This window comes from Rhinolophus hipposideros (genome assembly GCF_964194185.1).
Source record: "Rhinolophus hipposideros genome assembly, chromosome: 8".
In the NCBI taxonomy this organism is placed as follows: Eukaryota; Metazoa; Chordata; class Mammalia; order Chiroptera; family Rhinolophidae; genus Rhinolophus; species Rhinolophus hipposideros.
Genome location: NC_138054.1, coordinates 84,159,551 through 84,181,323, shown reverse-complemented (window position 1 = coordinate 84,181,323; position 21,773 = coordinate 84,159,551). Strand labels below are relative to the sequence as shown.

The window sequence follows — 21,773 nt, the reverse complement described above, 5'->3', positions numbered from 1 at the left end:
GGATCCCCACATTTATTACTACTCATGTTACTATTCATTTTGTTCATCCCTGGAATTGTCAGTGAAGACATCAAAAACGATAGCCTAGTACTGTGTTTAAATGAGTGGGCTCTGGAGTCAGAGTTTGGGTCTGAATTCAGCTTTTACCACTGGGGCTTGCTGTGTGGTCTCAGGGCGATCAGCCAACCTCTCTGAACCTCATACGCTCCCTCTGAGAGGAGAAGAGTTCAGTGGTGCTTGGCTCCCGGGGCTGCTGCGAGGCAAACGAGGGAGTCGGCCAAGCAGCCAGGCCCAGAGTCCTTAATACAAAGTGGCTGTCGTCATTATGAGTGTTATTTTTAAAGAAGAAAGGTGAAAAATCCATGTTATGTTTTGGGGTTGTAACTTAGGAATATTCTAGCAAAAAAATCTTGAAAAACTTTCAAATATGCCTGTAGAGAACCCTGTGTTTAAAGTACAAGGCCAGTACCACACACACAAAAAAATAGTCACGTCTTGGACTCACCTGTTGGTAAACTTGAGTTCTCTGCGTCCCTAGCAGCATGTGACCTGAGCCTCCTGAGCAATTGAACCCAGATCTGGGAGGTTCTACACCCTGGGCTCCGCCTTCTTTCACCCATCGGAGGGTGGAGGTTAGCCCAGATGGTTCAAGGTGAAGCGACCCTGTCCCAGGGCACGTTGGCGAGAACGTGGGTCATTCTTTGGGAAAGGGACATCTGTCTTGTGGGGGGTCCTACGGAGGTGTTCAAATCTTCTGGGGATAACACTGGGAGCCCCCAGGCTCTATGGGCCCTGAAAACAGAACTAAAGCCAGTGAGATTTCAACCACAAGGGGTGGAACTTTCGAATAGTACAGGAAGGGCTGCCGGGAAGATAATAGCCCTTCCCTCATGGACCATACTTTACGGTATACAGTGCTCTCTAACCCACTTTGCCATCTTTGATCTCCATCACGGGCCTTCAAAGCAGAGTGGGGACAAGATAACCCACAGGGCCCCTTGCAATTCTAAGCTGTAGGGGTCCTCCATCTTAAGACTCTCCCACCTCAGGCCAAATGCAGGTTGCACATGTGTTTTTAGGTCCGCACAGTATTTTTTTTTTAATTTATTGGGGTGACAATCGTTAGTGAAATTACATAGATTTCAGGTGTACAATTCTGTATTACATCGTCTATAAATCCCATTGTGTGTTCACCACCCAGAGTTAGTTTGCACAGTATTTTTTAAGAAAAACAAATCCATTGCCAACATTTGAAAATGGAGAAGTAGCCCATAAAATTCAGACTTGTGGATCTTCTTGAAGGATCGGAAGAGTTGCCACCCTGTTCTACTTCCCTACATGGCACCGGTCGCCTAAGCAACGGCTGCCCAGACCCCTTAATCCTCCCAGTGAGATTAACTGCTGGCCCTGCAGACATCTGGGTCTGCTTCACCTGTTCCAGGAGGACAGAGATGGGAAAAAAGATGGGGTAGGGGACGGAGCCCCCTCCTGGGGGGATGTCCCCATCAAGGATCGCTCAGGGTGGGCATGAGGGCTGGGGGTCACCCCTCGCCTCCATCCCACCTGCAGGCAGGATCCCCTCAGCGAGTAACATACAAGCCTTCTATTTTGGAATGCCTCTCGAGAAAAAGCCTTCAGCCCAGCCACGCCACCTGTGCTGGTATTTAATGGTCTTTGCACTTGGGAGTATCTTCTTCTGTTCCCTCCTTTAGCTCCTTTTCTGTAACCAGGAGGGTTTCTCTTGCCTCGGCTCACACCTCTGTGCAGCTGCAGTGGGAAGAGATCGCTCCAGAGGAGGAAGCCCTTTTCCATAGCAGGTGCTCTGGGAAGAGCTGTCTGTTCTCTCCTGTTCTTGCCCCCATGAGGACCCAGGGCCTACGGAACGCTGGTGACTAGCTTGAAGTGAGGAAGACCTGTTGGTGATGGGCAAGCAGCTGAAGGCTCAGTTTCTCCACCTGTCAAGTGGGGGTGTGTTTGATACGCGTGGGACGTTGTCATGCAGAGTGTGGTGGTGGCCACACACAGCGCCCTCCCCCTGCCAGGGCCCCCTTGGGCAGTCTCGGCCAGTTCTGAGACCAGTCCTGTGATTTTCCTCTTGTCCGTCGGGGAAAAGCAGAAATGAAACTGGGTGTACCCAAAACGGAAGCGTGTAGTTATTTCAAAATATGCCTGCTCAGGACTCTCCAGGCGGGTGTTTGTGCAATATCTGGGTTTTTCTTTTTAATCTGCCCAAGGAGCAGGGGCATGGTTGCCAGAAAGTCCTCAGGGGACTTTCCTCTCCCAAGTTTTGGGTCACGGCACACTTGGCAGCCTTCCATGGGGTCTGCTGTTTTCGGGGACCCATTCGTGTTTTCATGATCTGGCAGTCAGCTTGTTGATGGAAGTAGTGGGGTGGGGGAAGCCAGTCTTAGCCGTTAGGAGGGCAGCCCCGAGGGAACCCAAGTCCTTTTTTGTTGTCGGAGCAGTGGGGACTCCCTGACTCCTATCTCGCTCAGCCAGGAGCTAGGGGTGTGTGGCCAGCTGCCTGGTGCTGGGGGGGACGGTACATGTGGCCTGGCTCTGTCCTACTCTGGGTCTCGCCAAGTCACTTTACCTCTGGAATCTCGGCTTCCTCCTGTGGGTGGGCACGGCCTCAGGGAACTGCTGAGCCCATGGAATGAGAAGTGGAGTACTTAGTGCCAAGCACAGAGCCCGGGACACAGTTGGGTTTGTTACCATTTGGACTTCCGTGTTGACTTGGGAGACGTGGTTCTTTGGAAAATGACAGGGCGTTCTCTCCAGGAGAGGTTTTGGGGTGCTCTGCCCGTTTCCTAGTGAGGATGGGGAAGAAGGGGAGGATAACTGTTGTCTTCAGAGTCATGGGTTTTGGGAATGAATTTTGCTAAATCCTCCTTCCCCCCACCAAAAAACAACAACACCCTGTTAGTGAGATGTTTTCCCAGTGGGTCCTGGGTGGGATGGTGGTCCCAGTGCCGGAAGAGGGTTCTTGGTATCCAGCCTGAGATCGGCAAACTCCTGCTCAGTTGCCTGAGGCTTGAAGGTCTTTCGCTTCCTCAGAGGTCACCTCATAGGTCACCTCACTGACCAGCAGATTTGCGCCACCCCATCGGAAGATCTTCCAAGAAACAAGACAGGGTGAGGCTATTCAACAGGTCAGGGTGCAAGAATGGGACCGACTTCTAGGCCAGGCAGCTCCCTGCATGAGGCCACATCTCTTCACGGTGAACTGTCATGGATAGCAGCAACAGCCGAGGGGATAGCGGCCGTTTACAGGGTGGCCATCATGTGCCACGTGCCAGGTCAGCTTCTTGGGCGTGTGACCTGTGCCAGCACTCAGAAGGGCCCCAAACTTGGTTTAATGCTCTGCTGCTACCATTTTGAAATCCTTCAGAACTTTTGACTGAGGTCCGCGTTTTCATTTTGCCCTGGGCTCTGCGAGTTCCGTCTCCAGGCCTGGGTCACGCGTTACCTTGGTGAACTAAGCAGTGGAAGTTCTTGCCCCACCTGACAGCTGAGGAAACTGAAGTGTGGAGAGGGGAAGTGATCTGCCAGATGGCTTCACAGCTGGTACTCGGGGCATCAGGATTGGAGCATGTGTCTGTGACCCAAAGCTCGTGTCGCTGGCAGTGCTGGGCATTCGGGATTGTCATAGGGAGGGGCTGGCAGTGCCTGGCTCACCTGAGAGGGGTGCTGGCTACTGGGCAGGGTGGGTGTTCAGAGAACCCAGCATGTGGTCCTCTAGCCTCTTGTCACCCCCAGGATGGAGGACATGGCCCTGCCTCAGGGCCCCTTCCAGCCTAGATCCCTTTTGTACACAGCTGGAGAATTCTGGGTCTCTGGCATGGTGACATCTGTGTAACAGCCTGCATGCTGGCTGTTGTTGACCTTGTTATGTCCCCCTCCCTCAGCTGTTGACCTCAGGCCAGAGGCAGCTGCTTCTCTGTGAGACGCTGACGGAGACCGTGTATGGTGACCGCGGGCAGCTGATCAAGTCCAAGGAGCGCAGGGTCTTCCTGCTCAATGACATGCTGGTCTGTGCCAACATCAACTTCAAGTAAGCGGCCTGGGCCATCGCCCCTCCTTGGAGACACACTCCTATCCTACCCAGTCCCTCGGCTGGCCTCTCTGAGACAGGGTCCCATGTGAGCTCAGCTTAGGTCTCAGACATTTCGGCTTTCTCTCCCATTCCTCTTGGCTGGCTCTGTCCCCAGTCCCCAGCTCTAGGAAGCACTTGGAGAGGTCATCTGGGGCCACCCCTGGCCTTTGGGCAAACAGCTGTCCGTGGTAGAGAGTGGTCTGTTCTGGAACTCGAACTCCGCCTTTGGTCACTGAACAGCCTCCCGCGTTTTGACCACTTTGAAATTCAAGAGATTCTCCCTTGTCCCCAACCCAAATCCCTGCTGCTTTAATTCACATCAATTTTCCTCTGGCCAGATCCCAGTGTTTCCTAGCATGCATCTGCCTTTCTCCCCACGGCCCAGAGCATCTTCTCCCGCAGGAGCCAGGTTTCCTGGTTCTGGGTCACAGGTGGTAGAAATGCCCAGAGCCAGGCTGCCAGGCTGTGCCTGAAAGAGTCGGAGACCTGGATGGGTGAGGCTGATTCTTTAAACCAGAGTCTGCAAACTCGCAGCCCAGGGATTGCATTGGCCTCCAGGAATCTTTTGTTACGTTCACACAGGGTGTTCACACAAACATGGAGACATGTGACTAATCTCGAAAATGTGAGGATCCCACCTTTTGGGCCCGTACTGCCCAGGCCACATGTCCCCTCTCCTGGGGCTTGTGTTCTGCTGGTCCTCACCAGTGACTGGTGGACCCCACCGGCTGTACACTCACCTGCATCCCTTGCTTGGCCCTGTAGGTGGCAGGCATTACAAACCTTTACCAAAGGAATTCCAGCTGGGACCTTTCAGCTGGGCTCTTATCCACGCCAGCGGAGAGAATCTCTGCTCTCAGTATTTCACAGCCTTTAAAAAGCATCATGGACACAACAGCATGGCAACAGTAACCAAGATCCAAGAGGGAACGCAGTCACCCATAGTTGAATGTTAATCCCCGCCTGGCCCTCCCACCCACGGCAGGAGCAGACGTGGGGTCAGGGTGCCCGTGGAGCCTGACTTAGACTCCGCACCCACAGTCTGCTGTGCATTCCTGCCCATGGTCCTGGCCACGGAGCAGAGTTGGGGGTTGTCCGTGGTACACTACTGTATTTCTCCGAAAATAAGACCGAGCTGGACCATCAGCTCTAATGCATCTTTTTTTTTTCTAATGCATCTTTTGGAGCAAAAATTAATATAAGACCCAGTCTATTTTACTATAAGACTGGATATGATATAATATAATATAACATAATATAATATAATATAATATAATATAATATAATATAATATAATATAATATAATATAATATAATTATAAGACCGGGTCTTAAATTAATTTTTGCTCCAAAAGATGCATTAGAGCTGATGGTCCGGCTCGGTCTTATTTTTGGGGAAACAGGTATTAATTCATCAAATATTTGTTGAGCCCTTGCTCTGTGTCAGTGCAGAAGTCTGGACAGGACCACCCGGCCCTGGTAGGGACTCAGGCAAGGAAGGCTCCATCCCAGACCAGTGTGGCAGTACTCATGGCTGACTCATTCATCCATTTCTCAGTCGATGACTTACTCGATCAAGCACTGTCATTTTTAAGTCTCCTGTATGTCCTAGGCACCATATCTGACTGACACCCGGTCTGCCAGCCTGTTACTCACGGCCTACCTTGGTGTGATAGGGGAGCTAGGGCCCACTTTTGGGGGATCAGTTTGGGAGATTTGGGGTGTCACGTGACCTGTCGATCACTGTCCTCATCCGGAATAATATAGACTTCCTAGTAGGGCCGTTGTGGGACTCAGGTAACGGAAGGCTGTCTAGTGCAGTGAGAAGGCCCTGCGTGTGGTCCCTTCTGCCCACACCTGGCTCAGCCCAGTGGCCGGCCTCCGGCCTGTAGAAATCACTCAGTACAGTATTGACCTTCCATTTCTTCTTGTCTTTTCCCTCAGGCCTGCCAACCACAGGTAGGAGCTTGGGGGTCTTAGGGGGCATGTGATTCTGGATCTGGGGCTGGGGCTGGGCATTTGGTGCTTCACATCGATGGCTCCCTGCCCTGCCTGGCTTGGTTTGGGCCTGAGGTCTTGTGCTTGGGCGGTGAGGTGCCTGGCTGAGCTGGTGTGCTGAGGGGTGGCACTCTGGGCTGGCCCTGGCGCTGGGCTGCCGTGGGCTCTCCCAGCCTCATCCTCTCTGTCCTGGCAGGGGCCAGCTGGAGATCAGCAGCCTGGTGCCGCTGGGGCCCAGGTATGTGGTGAAGTGGAACACGGCGCTGCCCCAGGTGCAGGTGGTGGAGGTGGGCCAGGAAGGCGGCTCCTACGACAAGGACAACGTGCTCATCCAGCATGCCGGCGCCAAGAAGTCCTCTGCCACGGGCCAGGCCCAGAGTGAGTACCTGCCCGGCTGCTGCCTGGGGCGCACCTGCCCGGGCTCAAGGGCCCATCTGGGGATCCCCAGGCTGATGGGCCACTTGGCCACGAGGCTTTTGCTAGTGTACAGACGGCTGCGCACAAACACACACCCACAGCCCCACCTGCATGTGCACATACGTGTCCCTCACCGCCACATCTCCACCCCACACACAGGACAGGTGCCCGGTGCCCCTGCCCGCTCCAGCCCCGTATGCCCTCGTGCACACACACGTGCACACACAGGCATGCGCAGGCGACTCTGAGTCCGAAAGCATGACTTCCAGTCGCTGCCTGGCCATTGGTTGCCTCCCTGTGTCACATCGGCAGGTGTCGCCCTCTCTCTGTGCCTCATATGCCCCCTCTGGACCGTGAGGGGCCCAGGTGACACTCACCCTATCCCCTATCCCCTCAGGGACCAGGCTCAGGGCTGCCTGGCTCTGCCTGGGTCCTCCTTCCCATGTTCTGCCCATCCCCTTACACTTCGTGGGGTATGAGGAGAAGGACAACTCGGGGCTGATGCTCAGTGGCCTCTGTCTGTCCGCTCGTCTCCGTCTCCATGGGAGCTGCCACCACTTTGCTCAGTGCTGCTGCGGTAGCACCCTGCCTGCTGTCTTGCCCTCCACCTTCGTCCCCTTCCTGTCCATCCTCCACCCATCCTCAGAGCGACTCTTCAAAATGCAGATCAGATCTGTGTGTGTCACCCACTACCCTGAAATCCACCAGTAGCTTCCCCTCACTCAGGATAAAGTCCCGGGTCCTCACTCTGGCCCATGCGCCCCTCCTGGGGGTGCCTTCCCACCACTCCACGTCAGCCCACTCTGTCCCCTCACTCCCTGAGCTTGGCCTACTGGCCTCTCAGTTCCTGGGGGCCGGGGTCAGCCTCCCCTTGCCCCAGGGCCTTCTCCGGCCTCCTCCCTCTCCCAGAGCTGCTTTTGCAGCTCTGTTTTCATCTACTTGCCCTCCTAGCTCAGATGGCACTTCCGCAGGAAGCCTTTTCTGATTGCTTCAGACTGGGCCAGGTCTCCCCTCCCCCAGTGCTCTCAAAGCCAGTTGTAGAGGTTGCCATCTCTTTCCTTGGCATGGCTGGAGCCCTGCCTGGAGCCAGTTTGAGGTGGGTGTTATCAAACGTTGGTTGAATGAATGCAGGGTGCTGAACTGCAGGGCTAACAGAAAGGAGTGCTTAGCCGGAGTATCTCCTACAGGCTGGGAAGGCGCTGGGCTACACGAACTCTCTCCACCAGCTGGCCTGACCCTGGAAGTGGCCTCACCGGGCTGTGGGCAGTAATGGAAAGTTTGAGGGAGTGATTGCATCATGCTATTTGCCCCTCGGAGGGCTGGGCTGGACAGTGGCGACCATGCCCAGATGCGAACGACTCTCCCCTGGTCTGTGAGGCAGGAAGGGCTGATTTGCATTCCTGACTCTGTTCACAGAAGCCCCCTGGGAAGGGCTGTACTGAACCACCTTCAGCCCTAGCTCGACCTCATTCCCCCCACTACTCGGTCCTCACTCTGGGACCCCTCCTTCAATGACTCTTTTGTCTGTGGCCACATTCATGACACGAGAGTAACATGCTGCCAGACCCCCTTTAAAGGGCAAAAAGAAATTCTTGTTGAACCCCAGTTGGTCGTGAATGATTTTTTTTATTATATTGTTATTGAAATGTGTGCAAATATAAAACTAAGTACAATAGATGCCTTATGCTTATAGCCCGTGAACAACCATAAAACAGAGACAAAATTCACAAATGGGATAAAAATGAAGCTACAAAACAGTAAAACTCAAAGGAACAGCATTCATTTCATGTGATGGGTGACGTTGTTTTGCTGGAACCGAATTGCTCACAATATGGATGTGACCCTCTGACAGGGCAGGTTCTTTTGAGTGCTCCGCACTCATGCCGTGGGGTGCCATACGGTGACTTGCATTTCCCACCAGCTCACCTATTGGGGTCCCCGCAGAGTTCGTCTTTGTCCACTGTTTGGTGGGAGCACATCTCTTACCTCCCCTGTCCACGTTGCTCCTTGCCTGTGACCATCCAGTTAGCCCTGCTCAGTTCCCAACCCGGAAGCCTTGAGACCATGCAGCAGAATGTGGCTTTAAAGTCATTACATCCAGGATTCAGGATGTTTATCTGTTTTTTAGATAATCATCTGAATGACAACCCAAAATATGCCTCTCCCCCCGCCCCCGGAATTCCATAAGACCTCAGCTTGAGAAACCATGGCCTAGAGAGCACAGCCCAGATTCCCTAGCATGGCAGTTGAGGACTCCCCCATCCAGTCCTGGGGGTCCCTCCTGCTCTGTCTCTTGCTGCCCATCTCTCAGGCCCTGACACTCCAGCTGTATCATCAGCAGAGACCTGGGCATCTTCTTACATCGTCACTGGTCCATCGCTATGATATCTTTGTCCCCCAGTACCTTCTACCATCTGTGCATAGAACTGATGCTTCCCCATACTTCCTCCCCTTTCCCCAAGTCATAAGCTCCATAAGAGTGGGGACCCCGTCCGTCTTGTTCACAACTGTCTCTCCAACACCTGGAATAGAACCCGGCACATAGTAGGTCCTCGGTGTGTTTTTGAACAATTTGCTGTCCGTGGGCTTTCTCAAGCCACAGTGCCTTTGCACATGCTGTTCTCCTTTCTGGCAGTGCCCACCACTCTCCTGACTCCGTGAAGGCTCCTTATCTCCTTCAGGCACAGTGGGTTCTCAGTCTTCTGGTTTCCTGTGATCCTCTGTATAGACTGAGTGTGGCCTGGATCACAGGTGCTAGGCTTTACCTGTGGTTGGCTCTGTCCCCACCAGTAGACAAGAGCCCCGTGATGTTTCCTTCTGTATCTCTGGTGTCATATCCCCAGGGTGACAGCTCTTCCTTTGGGCAGTGAGTGGATGCCTGGGTTCTCGCTGGCACCTGCCTGCTCCTGAGGCTGAGTTGGGTCTCTCTCCGCCCAGATAAGGTGTACTTCGGGCCCCCGCGGCTCTTTCAGGAGCTGCAGGACTTGCAGAAGGACCTGGCGGTGGTAGAGCAGATTACCCTACTCATCAGCACGCTGCATGGCACCTACCAGGTATACAACGCTGGCCGGCCAGGCCTGCTGGGGCTCCAGGCTCCTCCCTGTGGGCCCAGACTCAGCAGAGTGGGGGGGCTGCTCTCCTGGCCCAGTCCCCTGACGTGGCTTTGGCTCAGCTCCTGCAAGCAGCAGGGGCGGCTAAGGTCCCTGTCACTACCGACGAGTCTAGTGAGTGGCCTCTCCTTCCGGTTGAGCAGGGCCTGGCTGCAGGGCATGTTTTGCTGTTGTTCTCTGCCTGGTGGTCTTTTCGCCCCTTCCCGGCCTTGCCCCAGGCTGGAGACAAAGCTTGCTGGGAAGTGTGTCCCTCTCAGAGGAGGGGTGCCAGGTGGGGTCTGAACCAAGGGCTGGGTAGCCTGCCCGCAGCCTGGAGCACGGGGAGTCGGCCTCCTGCTTGTGGCTGAACGAGCTTCCCGGCTGAGCTTCAGGACCTCTCCCCATTTTCTCTCCCCTGGGGTTCCCTGACTATTGTAGGATCTGGTGTGGCTTCTGGGGAGTCCGTGGGCTGTGTGGTGACCTCATTAGCCTCCTCAACCCTAGAACCTGAACATGACCGTGGCTCAAGACTGGTGCCTGGCCCTGCAGAGGCTGATGCGGGTGAAGGAGGAGGAGATCCACTCTGCCAACAAGTGCCGCCTCAGGCTCCTGCTTCCTGGGAAACCTGACAAGTGAGAGGCAAAGGCGCCATTGACGAAGTGGGGGAATTTAGAGGGGGGGCCCTGGAACCATCCTATTTGTCAGTGTTGCTGTGATGGGAGGGGGTGTGACACTCTGCAGGCCACACGTAGTGCAGCATGTGGCATGGAGTCGGTGCTCGTAGTCGAATGAATGAATGAGTGAATGAACGAACCAATGAACAAACCATCTTTTCACACCCAGGGTAAACCCAGCCTCTGTTAGTGTACTTGGACTCTCTGCTGATGGTTGGTGCCATTTGTGCTGTGTCCTTTTACTTACATCAGACCGTGCAGTCCCTTGGGACCAGGCCCTGGGTCTCCTCTCATGGACCCAACCTGCTCCCAGCACTGCCTCTGTCCCTTGATGCCCACCTAGCAGCTTGTGCTGAGTAAACCCTCAGCTGATGTTTGTGAAATTGATGACAACCCGGCAGAGGCGGGGAAAGGTATTTGTCTGAGCCTTCCTCGGCTCTGTAAGGTGTGCTATTACCCCATTTTACAGATGAGGAAGGTGAGGCTCAGAGAGTTACATGACAGGCCCAAGGCCACATGGTTAGAGGTAGAGCTGGGCTCTCAGATCTGACTGAAACCTAGGCTGCTGCAGTGAGGGACTCAGAGCCCAGGTTTAGAACCCCAGGGGACACTGGGGGACATATTGTTACAAGTATAGTGGCTACAGGGAAGGGAAGCTTGGACCCCTATTGTTTGAGGCAGGGCTGTGAGCCCAGGATGCAAGGCTCAGGGCTTGAGGCTGCGAGTCAACAGCTTTGAGCTCTAACCGGAGCTGCCACTGCCCTGCTGAGTGGCCTCGCACAGCCCCTTTCTCCTCTGCGCCCCTTTCTCCTCATGCACCGTACAGTGGTAGTGACATTGATCCTGCCCCTCTCCCTGGGGCTGGGATGGCCCATGGCAGAGAACAGGTCCCAGAGAACTCTGAGGGGTCCCTGCTGTTCCAAGATGACAGTGTGGTGACAACCGTGACCTCCAGCTGCCCCAAAGCTGTGCACAACCCCATTCACTCATTTCTTCATTCATTCGTGTGTCCAGTCAACAAACATTTCCCAGGCAACTACCGTGTGCCAGGTGCTGGGAACAGACCTGAGTGAGAGCCAGTCCTCCTCGCAGAGACTCCCGGTCAGACATGTACAGGTGTCTGACAAGGCCCGTGAAAGCTGACCAGGTGGGGCCCTGGACGGGCCTCTCAAGTCAGCCTGCAGAGGATCAGATACCTCTGGCTTTGCTAGGCACCCAAGCCGAGGCACCTGGGGCCGAGCTGGGGAGTGTGGTGGCCACTCTGGGGGAGGTGCCTCCCTCCTGGGGCCACGGTGGGTGGAGGGACTCCTCCCCCCAGGGGACTAAGGCTTTGCCGGGTAGGCCAGCAGCCTCTGTGGCTGCACATTGATGCTCTGAGAAGACCTCACTCCACCTCCAGGGCATGTGGGTTGAGGGAAGAGCTGGGTGCTTGCCCGGCGGGACCCAGGCCCTTGTTCTGGGCACCCACGTTCCTTGCCCCCCTCACCACAGGTCCGGCCGCCCCATCAGCTTCATGGTGATCTTCATCACCCCCAACCCCCTGAGCAAGATCTCCTGGGTCAACAGGTTGCACTTGGCCAAGATCGGACTGCGTGAGTAAAGCCCCAAGGAGAGCACTTCGGCGGGTAGGGGTGGGAGAGGGAAGGTTTGGGGGTGTATGTGTGTGGGATGTCCAAGCTCATGGCAGGCTCCTGACTTGGGGGTAGAGGGTGCAGTGGAGAGACAACTGGAGCCAAAGTTCTGAGTCCTGAGACGCTGCTTAATGACCTTGGACACATCACTTCCCCTCTCTGAGCCTCAGTTTCCCCATCTGTAAAATAATGGGAGTTGACAGAAGGTAAATTAGTGGTTGCCAGGGACCTGGAGGGAGGGGGGAATGGAGAGGGACTACTAAAGATTTCTTTCTTTCTTTTCTTTTTGTGTGTGAGTGATAAAAATGTTCTCAAATTAAATGCTGGTAATGGTTGCCCAACTCTGAATATACTAGAAACTAGTGGAGTGGACACTTTGAAGGCTGGTAGCTGAATTATATATCTCAATAAAGCTGTTACCAAGAAGCGAAGCAGATTAGACTAAACTGATTTTCAACCAAGGACCTCTATGATTTTTTTTCCCTGTGTACTTCCTAATAATAACATAGATAATAATGGGCATCTATATTTACAGAGCATTTCCTGTATATAACCATGTTTCTAAGCATTTTATGCACCATTCATTTCACATTCATAGTAACGCTAAGAGGTGGGTATGTTGTGAATTCCTGCTTATGCTTGACGGTTCTATGGCCCAGAGAGGTGCAGTGACATGCCTGAGCTCACACAGCAGGAACGGGCTGACTCTGGGCAGTTGTCCCCAGAGCCCACTCTCAATCCTTATTCATTCTGCCTCCTCAAGTTGGTGAGTTTCTGTCTGCCAAACCACATTCATTAAGTTATAATTACTTTATTTGAGCTTTTTGTGAATTGATGAAAAGCCCAGGGCCTTGCCAGTCAGAGCTATTGTTCCCGGTGCTGTATCGGAATTCCCTTTTGCTGGTTCCAGCCAATAGCATTGATCTTTTTGTTTTGTTTTATTTTTCATTTTTGTTTCTGCCGTGATCTTTTTATAGATAAGTATATATTTCCCAATAGGTTCTGAAACATTTCCAGAAAGAAGTCAGGACTTTCATCGATGGCTTTCATCAATTACGAAACTATTTATTGAGTCTCTACAATAATTTTCGGCATGGGAAAAAGAGCAATGACAAAAACAGAAAGATCGCTGCTATCAGGGAGCTTACAGGGAGGGGTAGGCAGATATTACACGAGGAGCAAATCAACAAGGAAGGACGTGCTGTGAAGGGGATAAAGCTGGGAGATAAGTTTGCACTGAGCCTGGGGGTCAGAACTGCTGTCAGGTAGGGCCTCTGAGAAGGCGAATCGGAAGCTGTGCAGAGATCTAGGCAGAGTGATCCAGGCTTCCAAACAACAAGTGCAAAGGCCCTGAGGTGGCCAGAGCTCGTGAATGGGGCAGGTGGAGGTGGGGGGCCAGGTTTTCCAGGAAGCCAGGGTGAGAGGTATGGAACTTATGCTGAACGTGATGGGGAGCTATTTGTTGTAGCACTGGGAGCCTGACAGCGTCGTGTCCGATTTCTGTTCAAGTGGATTGTTCTGCCTGCTGTGCACAGATGGCAGGTGGAAGTCGGGGAGGGGATGGGGAGGAGGTTGTGGCTTTGGAAGAGCCAGGATCAGAGACTTCTGCTTAGCCAGTCGCTTCTTGGATCTGGTGCTGACATTGCACACGCCTCTCCTGGATGTTTCTGGGTGACCAGGAGGCCTGAGAAGGGTGGAGGAAAGATTTTTCAGCTGAGGCTATACCCAGCTCTGGCAGAGGACTGTGGGAATTCTGGCCCGAGCAAAGGCTGAGTAAGTTGGCTCCCCTGCCGGCTGGGGCTCAGGCCACACGCTCCCCTGTGCGGCAGTTGCGTCTTGGGCAAAGCGCCTGAGCCCGGTTAGTACACCTACTTTAAAGGCAGGTCCATCTCCTGTTTGAACCCCAGGTGCTTTGCTGAGTACGGCTTTGTGTTGGAGGGAGAGGCGCTGACTGATGTGAACCGCTTGGGTCTCGGCGGCCCGTGAAGACGCTTAGCCGCCCTAGATCCACGCAGTTTCACTGCAGCAAAAGTTTTAATGGAACCAGAGTCATTTGAAATCTTATTTGAATGCCTGGGTTCCCCTGGGGCTTGAATAATTTGTTCTTTTTATTTTGCCAGTTTGTTTTTTTTATCTGCAGTGCCTGGTGGGGAGGGGAAAAAATAACACGAGCCTGTTAGAAATAGCATATGTAAAAAAAATTTATTCACAAAGGAAGTTTATTCCTTTAGTTTTTTTTTTTTTTTTCTATATCTTCCTCTCTCCGTGACTACAGTGTGACGAGATCATAATCCACTGAAGATTGAGAAAGGAGAGGGCTGGACTGGGGGTGCCTGGGATCCAGGAGTGGGTGTCAGTTCTGCCCCTTGGAAGGGCGTTTGGGGGTGGGGGTGGGGGAGGTGCTGGTGAATCTGGGGACTGGTTCACATCCCAGCCTGGCGACACCATGCAGCGCAGACCTGGGAAAGGCAGGCTGCTTCCTGCCCCCATAACAGACTGGAGCTCCAGGGGTCCTTTCCCCTGTTGTGTTTGGAACCTTAGCACTGCGTGAAGTGGAGCCAGACTGCCTGGGTTCAGTTCCCCGCTCTGCCATTTACCAGCTCTGTGATTTCGGGCATACCCTCGCACCTCTCTCTGCCAGTTAGTCTTCTGTTTGTATGGGCCCCGGAAAAGGGTTGCAGGCGGAAGGCTCCAGGGAAGGAAGAGGCGAGACTGGGGGCTTCTGACCCTCTCTTCCTGTGTCCCTTTCCCCTGGCCCACGTGGCCCTGGAGCCTCTCCCACCATAGCCTCCTTTTCCTACCTCCCCAGAAGACCTGGGCCTGGCAGGCTGCGGGCTGATCCTCGACACACGGCCTGGGGGCCCTCCCTTGCTGCCTGGACTTGGCTGGTTGTCCAGCCCTTGGTCTTCACAGTAACACCACTGCTCCTCCTAGTGACGGATCCAGTTATGAAGACCGAGCATGACCTAGGTGCACATCACGTGTGCTCTGGGCCTCTTCTCCTTTAACTGTCAACCTCCCTGAGGTCGGCACTGGGACCTGCCTGAGCCCTTGGCCAGAAGCAGTGGGTCTGCCCTCCAGGACGGGGCTGGGGTGGCCTTGGGGCATGATTGGGTTTTACCCCAGCTGGCTGGCCACAGCCACCTGCCTGGCCTCCCTGGATACCAGCATCTGTCTGCAGGGGAGGGGTGTTTGGAGAAGACACGTGCTAAGGTCACACAGCCCTGACATCTGTTTAGGGAGGTGTGAGAGGGGTCTCCGAGGCTGCCTCCGATTTGGGGAGGTAGCGAGGGGAAGTTGGGCTGTCCACTGGGGCAGTAGTGACAGAAAGGCACGGCACTGGGACTGAGCACAGGAGGAGTTTGGGAGGCAGGTCGGGGCTGGAGAAGCAGAGCAGGTCAGCCGGTGGTGGTGGGGCGGCCCCAGGGGCAGCGCCTGCAAGCGGAGTAATAGGCAACACTCTTAACCTCAAGGACAATGGACATAATGGTACCATTTCTTGAGTGCCTGGGATTGCCAGCATAATATCTGTTTTTTCAATGGCTTACAATAGCTCCAAATGGTTGGAATTATTCCCCCATTTCCCAGATGAGGCAACAGGCCCAGAGAGGTTAGGTGTCCGGCTCAGTGTCACACTGAGCATCTGCCAGGACCCCTCTCGCAGAGCCAGCCCCCTGCAGACGGCAGGGGTGTTCTGCGGGCTTGGAGATGGGGGAGCAGAAAGGGTAGTGGTACCCAGCCTGAGCTGCTCCTGCTGCTCTTGTGTTCAGTGGGCGCTGCAGAGCCAGGCACTAAATAAGCCCCCACTTAATGTCAATTGGAAATCACAGCTTTGCCGTCGGTGCCAGTTCTTAATGTCACTTACCCCAAGTGGGCCTTCAATTTTCAGCAGCAACAGCCTTCTAATTTGGTCTCCGCTGCTCTGGTTTTGTGACGGGGACAATGTCAGTGGCAGATGGGAAGCAAGAACTCCATTTTCTTTTAACGTTCCCAGGCGCAGGCAGGGAAGGCACCATCTGGAAGGAGAAGGTCAGATCATTAAAAAATATATACATGCTAATAAATTGCCAGGACTTGATGGGCCATGGGTGCTTGGGGTGAGGGGAGAGGAGAGGGGCTTAGGGTGACTTGGTGATGGGGGTGGGGTGGGGTTTATGTTCACCGACTGAGTTCCAGGGGGCCACCTGGTGAGGACTGGGGTTTGGGTGCTGTGCTCAGCTCCCGTCTGCTAGAGGGGAGGGTCTGCGTGACTGCAGGCAGACCTTGAGAGCAGGGGCACACTCAAATCTTGCCCATCTTTATTCACTGCCCAGCGGCTGTGACATGAGCACCTACCACCGAGATGGGTGCAGGCGGGCGGGCTGTATTGGTGATCACCGCATGTGGCAGGCGCTCTGCGAAGTGTCCCCATGGCTTAGTTCCTTGGCACCTGGGCCCTGCCTTTGACATCCCCCAGCGTCCATTTTCCCAGGGTAGAATGGGCATGGAAACACTGACCTCCGCTGGTGGCCATGAGGATGAAATGAGACAGTATCAGGACAGAGCTTTGTAAGCAGTGACACGTGGCACACATTCCGTTCTGGTGGTGCCTGTCCTCTGCCGTAGTCGTCCTTTCCTTGATGGCCTCTCCTCCTTGGTGGCGGGAGCCAGTTTGGATGTGATTCTGTCTCCAGGGCCCAGTGGGGTGGAGGGCCCATTTTGGAGGTGAGCTCACCGCCCAGCGACTCTACTCTTGGAGGGTCAGGTGCACCGATGTGCCTGGTGCTCAAGGTGGCATTGGGGACAGGCGTTGGAGCCTCGGCGGGAGCAGGTTGTCCACGCAGTAATGCCTGACATTTGCCAACATCTTTAACTTCTCAAACATTCACACCTGCCACCTCAGTCCAGCAACTCTTGCCATGGCTGACACTCAGGTGCCACCTTTCTCTGGAGGCAATGGCATTTTTTACAAAAAGCCACCTTATTAAGGTATGATTGACATACAAAAAGCTGTCCATATTTAAGGCCTACGACTTGATGAGTTTGGTACACACACGTGAACCCATCATCACGGTCTATGCCATAACAGGTTTATCCCTCCAAAAACCCCCTCCTGCCCTCCCGTCTGTCTGTCTGTCTGTCTGTCTGTCTGTCTGTCTGTCTGTCATTTATTGTGATAAGAACACAATGTAAAATCTGCCCTCAGCAAATTTTTAAGTACATAATATGGAATTGTTAGTTATAGGCACTATGCTATGCAGATATCTCTAGGATTTTGTCTTTTTGTATAACCCAAACTCTGTGCACTTTATTGATTCCTCCCATCGCCCCTGCCCCCCCACCCCCGCCCCGACAGCATTTCTGCAGTGCGTGCTCTGTGCAGGGTGGGAAGGCTGTTGTCACGATAGTTCAGTCGATGACCTCTCCTCCAAAGTTCTAGGCACAAGCACACCTACCTTCTCATAGTCCAGTGTTACCATGTCCAGGGGCAGTTATGCCTTTGGGTGTCAGTGGGGGGCGGGTTGCTGGAACACTGCCTGGTTTAGTGCAGAGAACCCAGGCTTTGAGTCAGACAGACCTTGGTCACCTGGACTGGGCCATCGAGGCATGCGTATGACCTGGTCAGCTTAATCTCTGAATGTCAGTCTCATGGTCCATAAAGGGAAAATCATTATCTGACAGTGCTTGGTTATTGTGGAAATGAAGCCGGGGAGCATGTGTAGAGCACTCAGTGTGTGCCTGATGCACACAGTGGGTGTGCTTTAGCTGCTCCGTGCCCCTACTGTTGGGATCCCAGAAAGGCAGTTGTCACAGGGAGTGTCGTCATATGCAGCATAAAGGATGGGCTCCTTAGTAAGGACAACTCTTTGGAGAGATGGCCGTTTACTCATTCGCTCACTCCTTTCGTTTCATTCTTTCAACCCCATGTTTGCTGAGCACTTACTCGGCCCAGGCAGCGTGCTGGGTGCTGGTGAAGCAGGGGCAAATAAGACAACCCAGATCTTGCTGCCTTGAACTTACATTCTAGAGATATATGGAGATGGATCCTAAAGAAGAAAGTGGACACAATGATTTTAGGTTCTGGTGAAGGCTATGGGATAAATAAGACAGGATCTTTCCCTCTGAGAGAAGGGGGACACTGTTACCAGGTATTCCAGGAGGACTTCCTGGAGGTGGCAGCATGTGAGGGAGCCCTGACCCGTATGAAGGAGCCGCTGCAGAGAAGGTGGTTTAGCGGATGCTGTTGAGTGCAGACGTCTCCAAATGCAAGTCTAGGTTCTGGGCTTGGGCCTGGGCCTCTGTACTTGTAGCAGGTTGCTGGGGTGCTTCCATGCCCAGCTGGGCTGGGGCTCCTGGAGATTTTGGGGTAGCTTCAAAAGAAGCAGGAGGAAGAATCTTTCATTTCCCATCATCATCACAATCAGTTATAAAAGTAGCTTGGCCATGTGGTCGCAATCCCAAACCATCCTGTCCGCTTGCTGGTTTCCGACCGTCTCCCACCTCTCAGAGGTAAGGGCAAGGCAGCAGGGCCGGGACTGAGTGCAGCGTCTGAACGCTTTTGGAAACCGTTATCCATCTATGATGTCACTGGGTCCTCACAACAAACACAGGATGGAGGCATGTTTATCGTCTCTGTTTCATAGGTGAAGAAATTGAGGCTCAGAGAGTTGGGATGATTTCACAAGGTTGCTCAGTGAAAAGGGACGTCAGACCATAGGTTTAAACCTGACTCTTTGCTGGAGACCCACAGCTATGACCAAGGACTGAGGTCCGATTTCATCTCGGATGGGCAGGAGGGGTGCTGGGGGGGGGCAAGTGGCTGGGTCAGTCTAGGCCACTGTGCTGGCCGGACCTCTATGGCCTGCAGTGGCTCCCTGGGCTTCCAGGGCTGCTCACTGCCCACCTGGTCCTCGGGCTCTACCAGCTTCACCCACACACTTCTTCTTGCTGTAGGGGAGGAGAACCAGCCAGGCTGGCTCTGTCCAGATGAGGACAAGAAGAGCAAAGCCCCATTCTGGTGCCCGATCCTGGCCTGCTGCATCCCCGCCTTCTCCTCCCGGGGCCTCAGCCTGCAGGTGAGTGGAGCGGGGCTAGCTGAGTCTACTGCGGAGGTGGCTGTGGTTCTCCTTCTCCTGGGAGAAGCAGAGTTTCCAGGCCATGCCCGTAGCAGGAGAGGCCCAGGTTCCAGATCCAGTTTCTCAACTTCTTCCTGATGGAGTTGGTCAAGCCTTTTTGTTGCTCTAAGAGTCAGCTTTCTCACCTCAAAAGGGGGAGTAGATGCCCTCTGTGGGTCAAGTGAATGGAAAATTCCATTATTTTGAGCTAACAAATAGCAATGATCTCATCAGTGGATGGCATGATGCCAGCCCAAAAGGTAGGCCAGAAATATGCCCAAGTGGCTGTGCCAGACTTTGTGGGCTAGACCCTTTGTGGGTGGGAGCCAGGCAGAAGCCGGCTTTGGTGTGGGTGGGGGGAAAAGACAGGGACACACTCCATAACCAGCATGCCTCGCGTTTGTCAAGCACCTACTGTGCTCCCCCTCTGCTCTGCCGCCACTTTCTTGTTTTCATATTGATAAAAACCCTCTAAGTAGACGTTTCTAGATCTATTTTATAGGTACGGACCTCACAAGGCTCAGACAGATGACGTGACTTTCTAAAAATGACACAGCCAGTAAGGATGGTTCCAGGAATTGTCACCTTGCTCTGCCTGATTCCAGCACCTGTGGTCTTAACCGCCACTGGTCATCTGTCCCTGCTATCCTGGCCAAGTTCACTTCTTTACCTGGAACAACTGCTCCCTGGAGCATCTCCTCCCAAGGAGATGAGGCCATCTGAGCTTTAGGGCAAGGAGAGGCCCACATAAATAAGCCCCAAGAAACCAGATGATTGGGCTGTAACCCAATACCCTTGAGATGTTGTTCATCCATTAATTCATTCATTTATTTGTCCATTGTGCACATAATTTTTGAGCACCTACTGTGTGCCAGACCCTGTTCTAGACACTGAGAATCTAGCAGTGACCAAACATACAACAGACCCTCCTGTAGCTTTCAGTCTAGAGGGGAGAGACAGGCAAGACCCCGGCAAGCCAAAAGAAATAGAAAAGAGTGACGTGTTATAAAGAAAATAAATGAGATATAATAGATATAGAGGTGGGACCAACATAGGTAGGGGGTCAGAGAGGGCCTCTCGGAGGAGCTGGCATTTAGACTGAGACCCGAATGGCAAGAAGGGTGCAGCAACCACAGCCACGTAACTTAAAATTTTAATCTTGACAATATGGCGGCAGGCCTTTCCACGAGGCATCTGTGCACAACGCTCTGTGCTAGGGACTTCGCAGTGATTAACTCTAATCCTCTCAGTGCCCTCAGAGGGGGGCTGCGAGTCCTTGAGACTAAGAGAAGGGATTCGGGAGCAATAATTTGCCCATGTCACCCGTCACTTGGGAAGGAGAGTTTTCTAGACTCTTGCCCGATCCTGCTCCTTTCCCTCTCTCACAGGGGGCTTGGCTGGTGTGTGCCCTGGTGTGGGTCCCCCCACCAGATATTTCTGGAGTGGCCAGGGTACTGTGCATTTCTGTAGGGCTGGGGAAGCCCAACCCTCGTGGGGCTTCAGTCCTTACTTATTGATGAAGGGGCAGCCTGCTGAGTCTTGCAAGGTACCGGTGGGCCTTGGGATGGGGGCTGTGGAGCGGGATTGTCCAGAGCTCACCCTGCCTGTGACTCGCCTAGCCTTCAGGCATCCTGTGGAGAAGGCTGACCAGGCAGACTTCTGGGGTGGGACATGGTCTGCGTCTCCCCCCTCAGGACTCAGGTGGTGCCCTGACACGTCACATCCAGGTGGTGGAGTCACATACAGGCTGCTACCTCCAAGGCAGAAGAAGCCCCCACCCAAGCGTGGAGCCTCGTACCCGGGGGACCAGAGCTCCAGAAGCTCCTCATTTGGAGCTCTCCGGGCTGGGGCAACCCTTAGCCTCTTCCAGGCCCTCTGCCCCCCACCTCCTGTGGAGCCCCCTGTGAGAGCCAAGGGAACTATGAGTGAACCCGGGGACATGTGCCTGTAGAGCTCCTGAGGGATATCCTGGAGCCTGCATGTCCCCATCTTCTGGGTCCTAAGACACCATCCGCTGCCTGCGCCCGCCTCCCAGCCAGGACCAGACAGAGGTGCCTCATCAGCTCCTCTCTGGCAGCAGCTGAACTAGGGCCTTGAGTGCCAGCGTTTCGTCCAATTACCGCAGTAACGGATGTGAGGTGTTGGCCGCAGCCCGGGCGTCCCTCCCTGCCCAATGCCTCTCCCCAGGCCCAGGGGCCCAGGACTCTGGCTCTGCGCTGGCCTCATGGGAGCCGGCGACTGACTGAGTCTGACCTCCAGGAAAGCTTACTGGCCCCGGCCCTGTCCCAGTGTGGACGTGATCAGCACCTCGCACTGCCAGCTGGGTGAGGGTGTGTGTTGGGTTCTTTCCCTCAAGGAAACAAGGACTCCGGGGGGCTGATGGAAGGAGCATTTTTCTTCTCAGTGCTGATGGGCGACTGGTGCCCATGCTGGGCCTCACGCTGGGCCTCCTGACTCAAGGGAATTGGTCTGGAGAGGGAGAGAGCATGGACCCTGCCCTGCGTTTGAATCCCCACTCTGCACGTCCCAGCTGTGACGTCAGGAATGCTACTTCAGCTCTCGCTGTCCCAGCTGTGTCTTTAGTGCGTACACCGGGGCAGCCGTAGTGCCTCCCTGATTAGGTTATATCGAGGATTAAAAAGACACGTTTGATGTCAAATGCCCCTGCCGCATGGCGTGCGCTCAGAGCTCGAGAAATGAAAGCAAATGTCTGATGACACTTTGGTCCCCAGGGAAGAAAAGCCACTGGTGTCTTTTTGGGGGGATTGTGAAGG

At 54.0% G+C, this 21,773-nt stretch overlaps 1 protein-coding gene across 14 annotated transcripts in view; it reads left to right on the top strand.

The window, feature by feature from the left end:
- ARHGEF10L (Rho guanine nucleotide exchange factor 10 like) overlaps nucleotides 1-21,773 on the top strand; it is a 133,721-nt gene that overhangs the window by 73,429 nt on the left and 38,519 nt on the right. For 8 of the 14 annotated variants that reach the window (XM_081056142.1, XM_081056136.1, XM_081056141.1 and 5 more), the window contains 7 exons: nucleotides 3,909-4,054; nucleotides 6,041-6,055; nucleotides 6,291-6,472; nucleotides 9,449-9,564; nucleotides 10,105-10,232; nucleotides 11,766-11,866; nucleotides 18,839-18,960. In XM_081056142.1, coding sequence (XP_080912268.1) covers nucleotides 3,909-4,054; nucleotides 6,041-6,055; nucleotides 6,291-6,472; nucleotides 9,449-9,564; nucleotides 10,105-10,232; nucleotides 11,766-11,866; nucleotides 18,839-18,960 — 810 coding nt within the window. The remainder of the gene's footprint in view (nucleotides 1-3,908; nucleotides 4,055-6,040; nucleotides 6,056-6,290; nucleotides 6,473-9,448; nucleotides 9,565-10,104; nucleotides 10,233-11,765; nucleotides 11,867-18,838; nucleotides 18,961-21,773) is intronic. The other 6 variants (XM_081056132.1, XM_081056131.1, XM_081056139.1 and 3 more) reach the window with 1 other exon arrangement.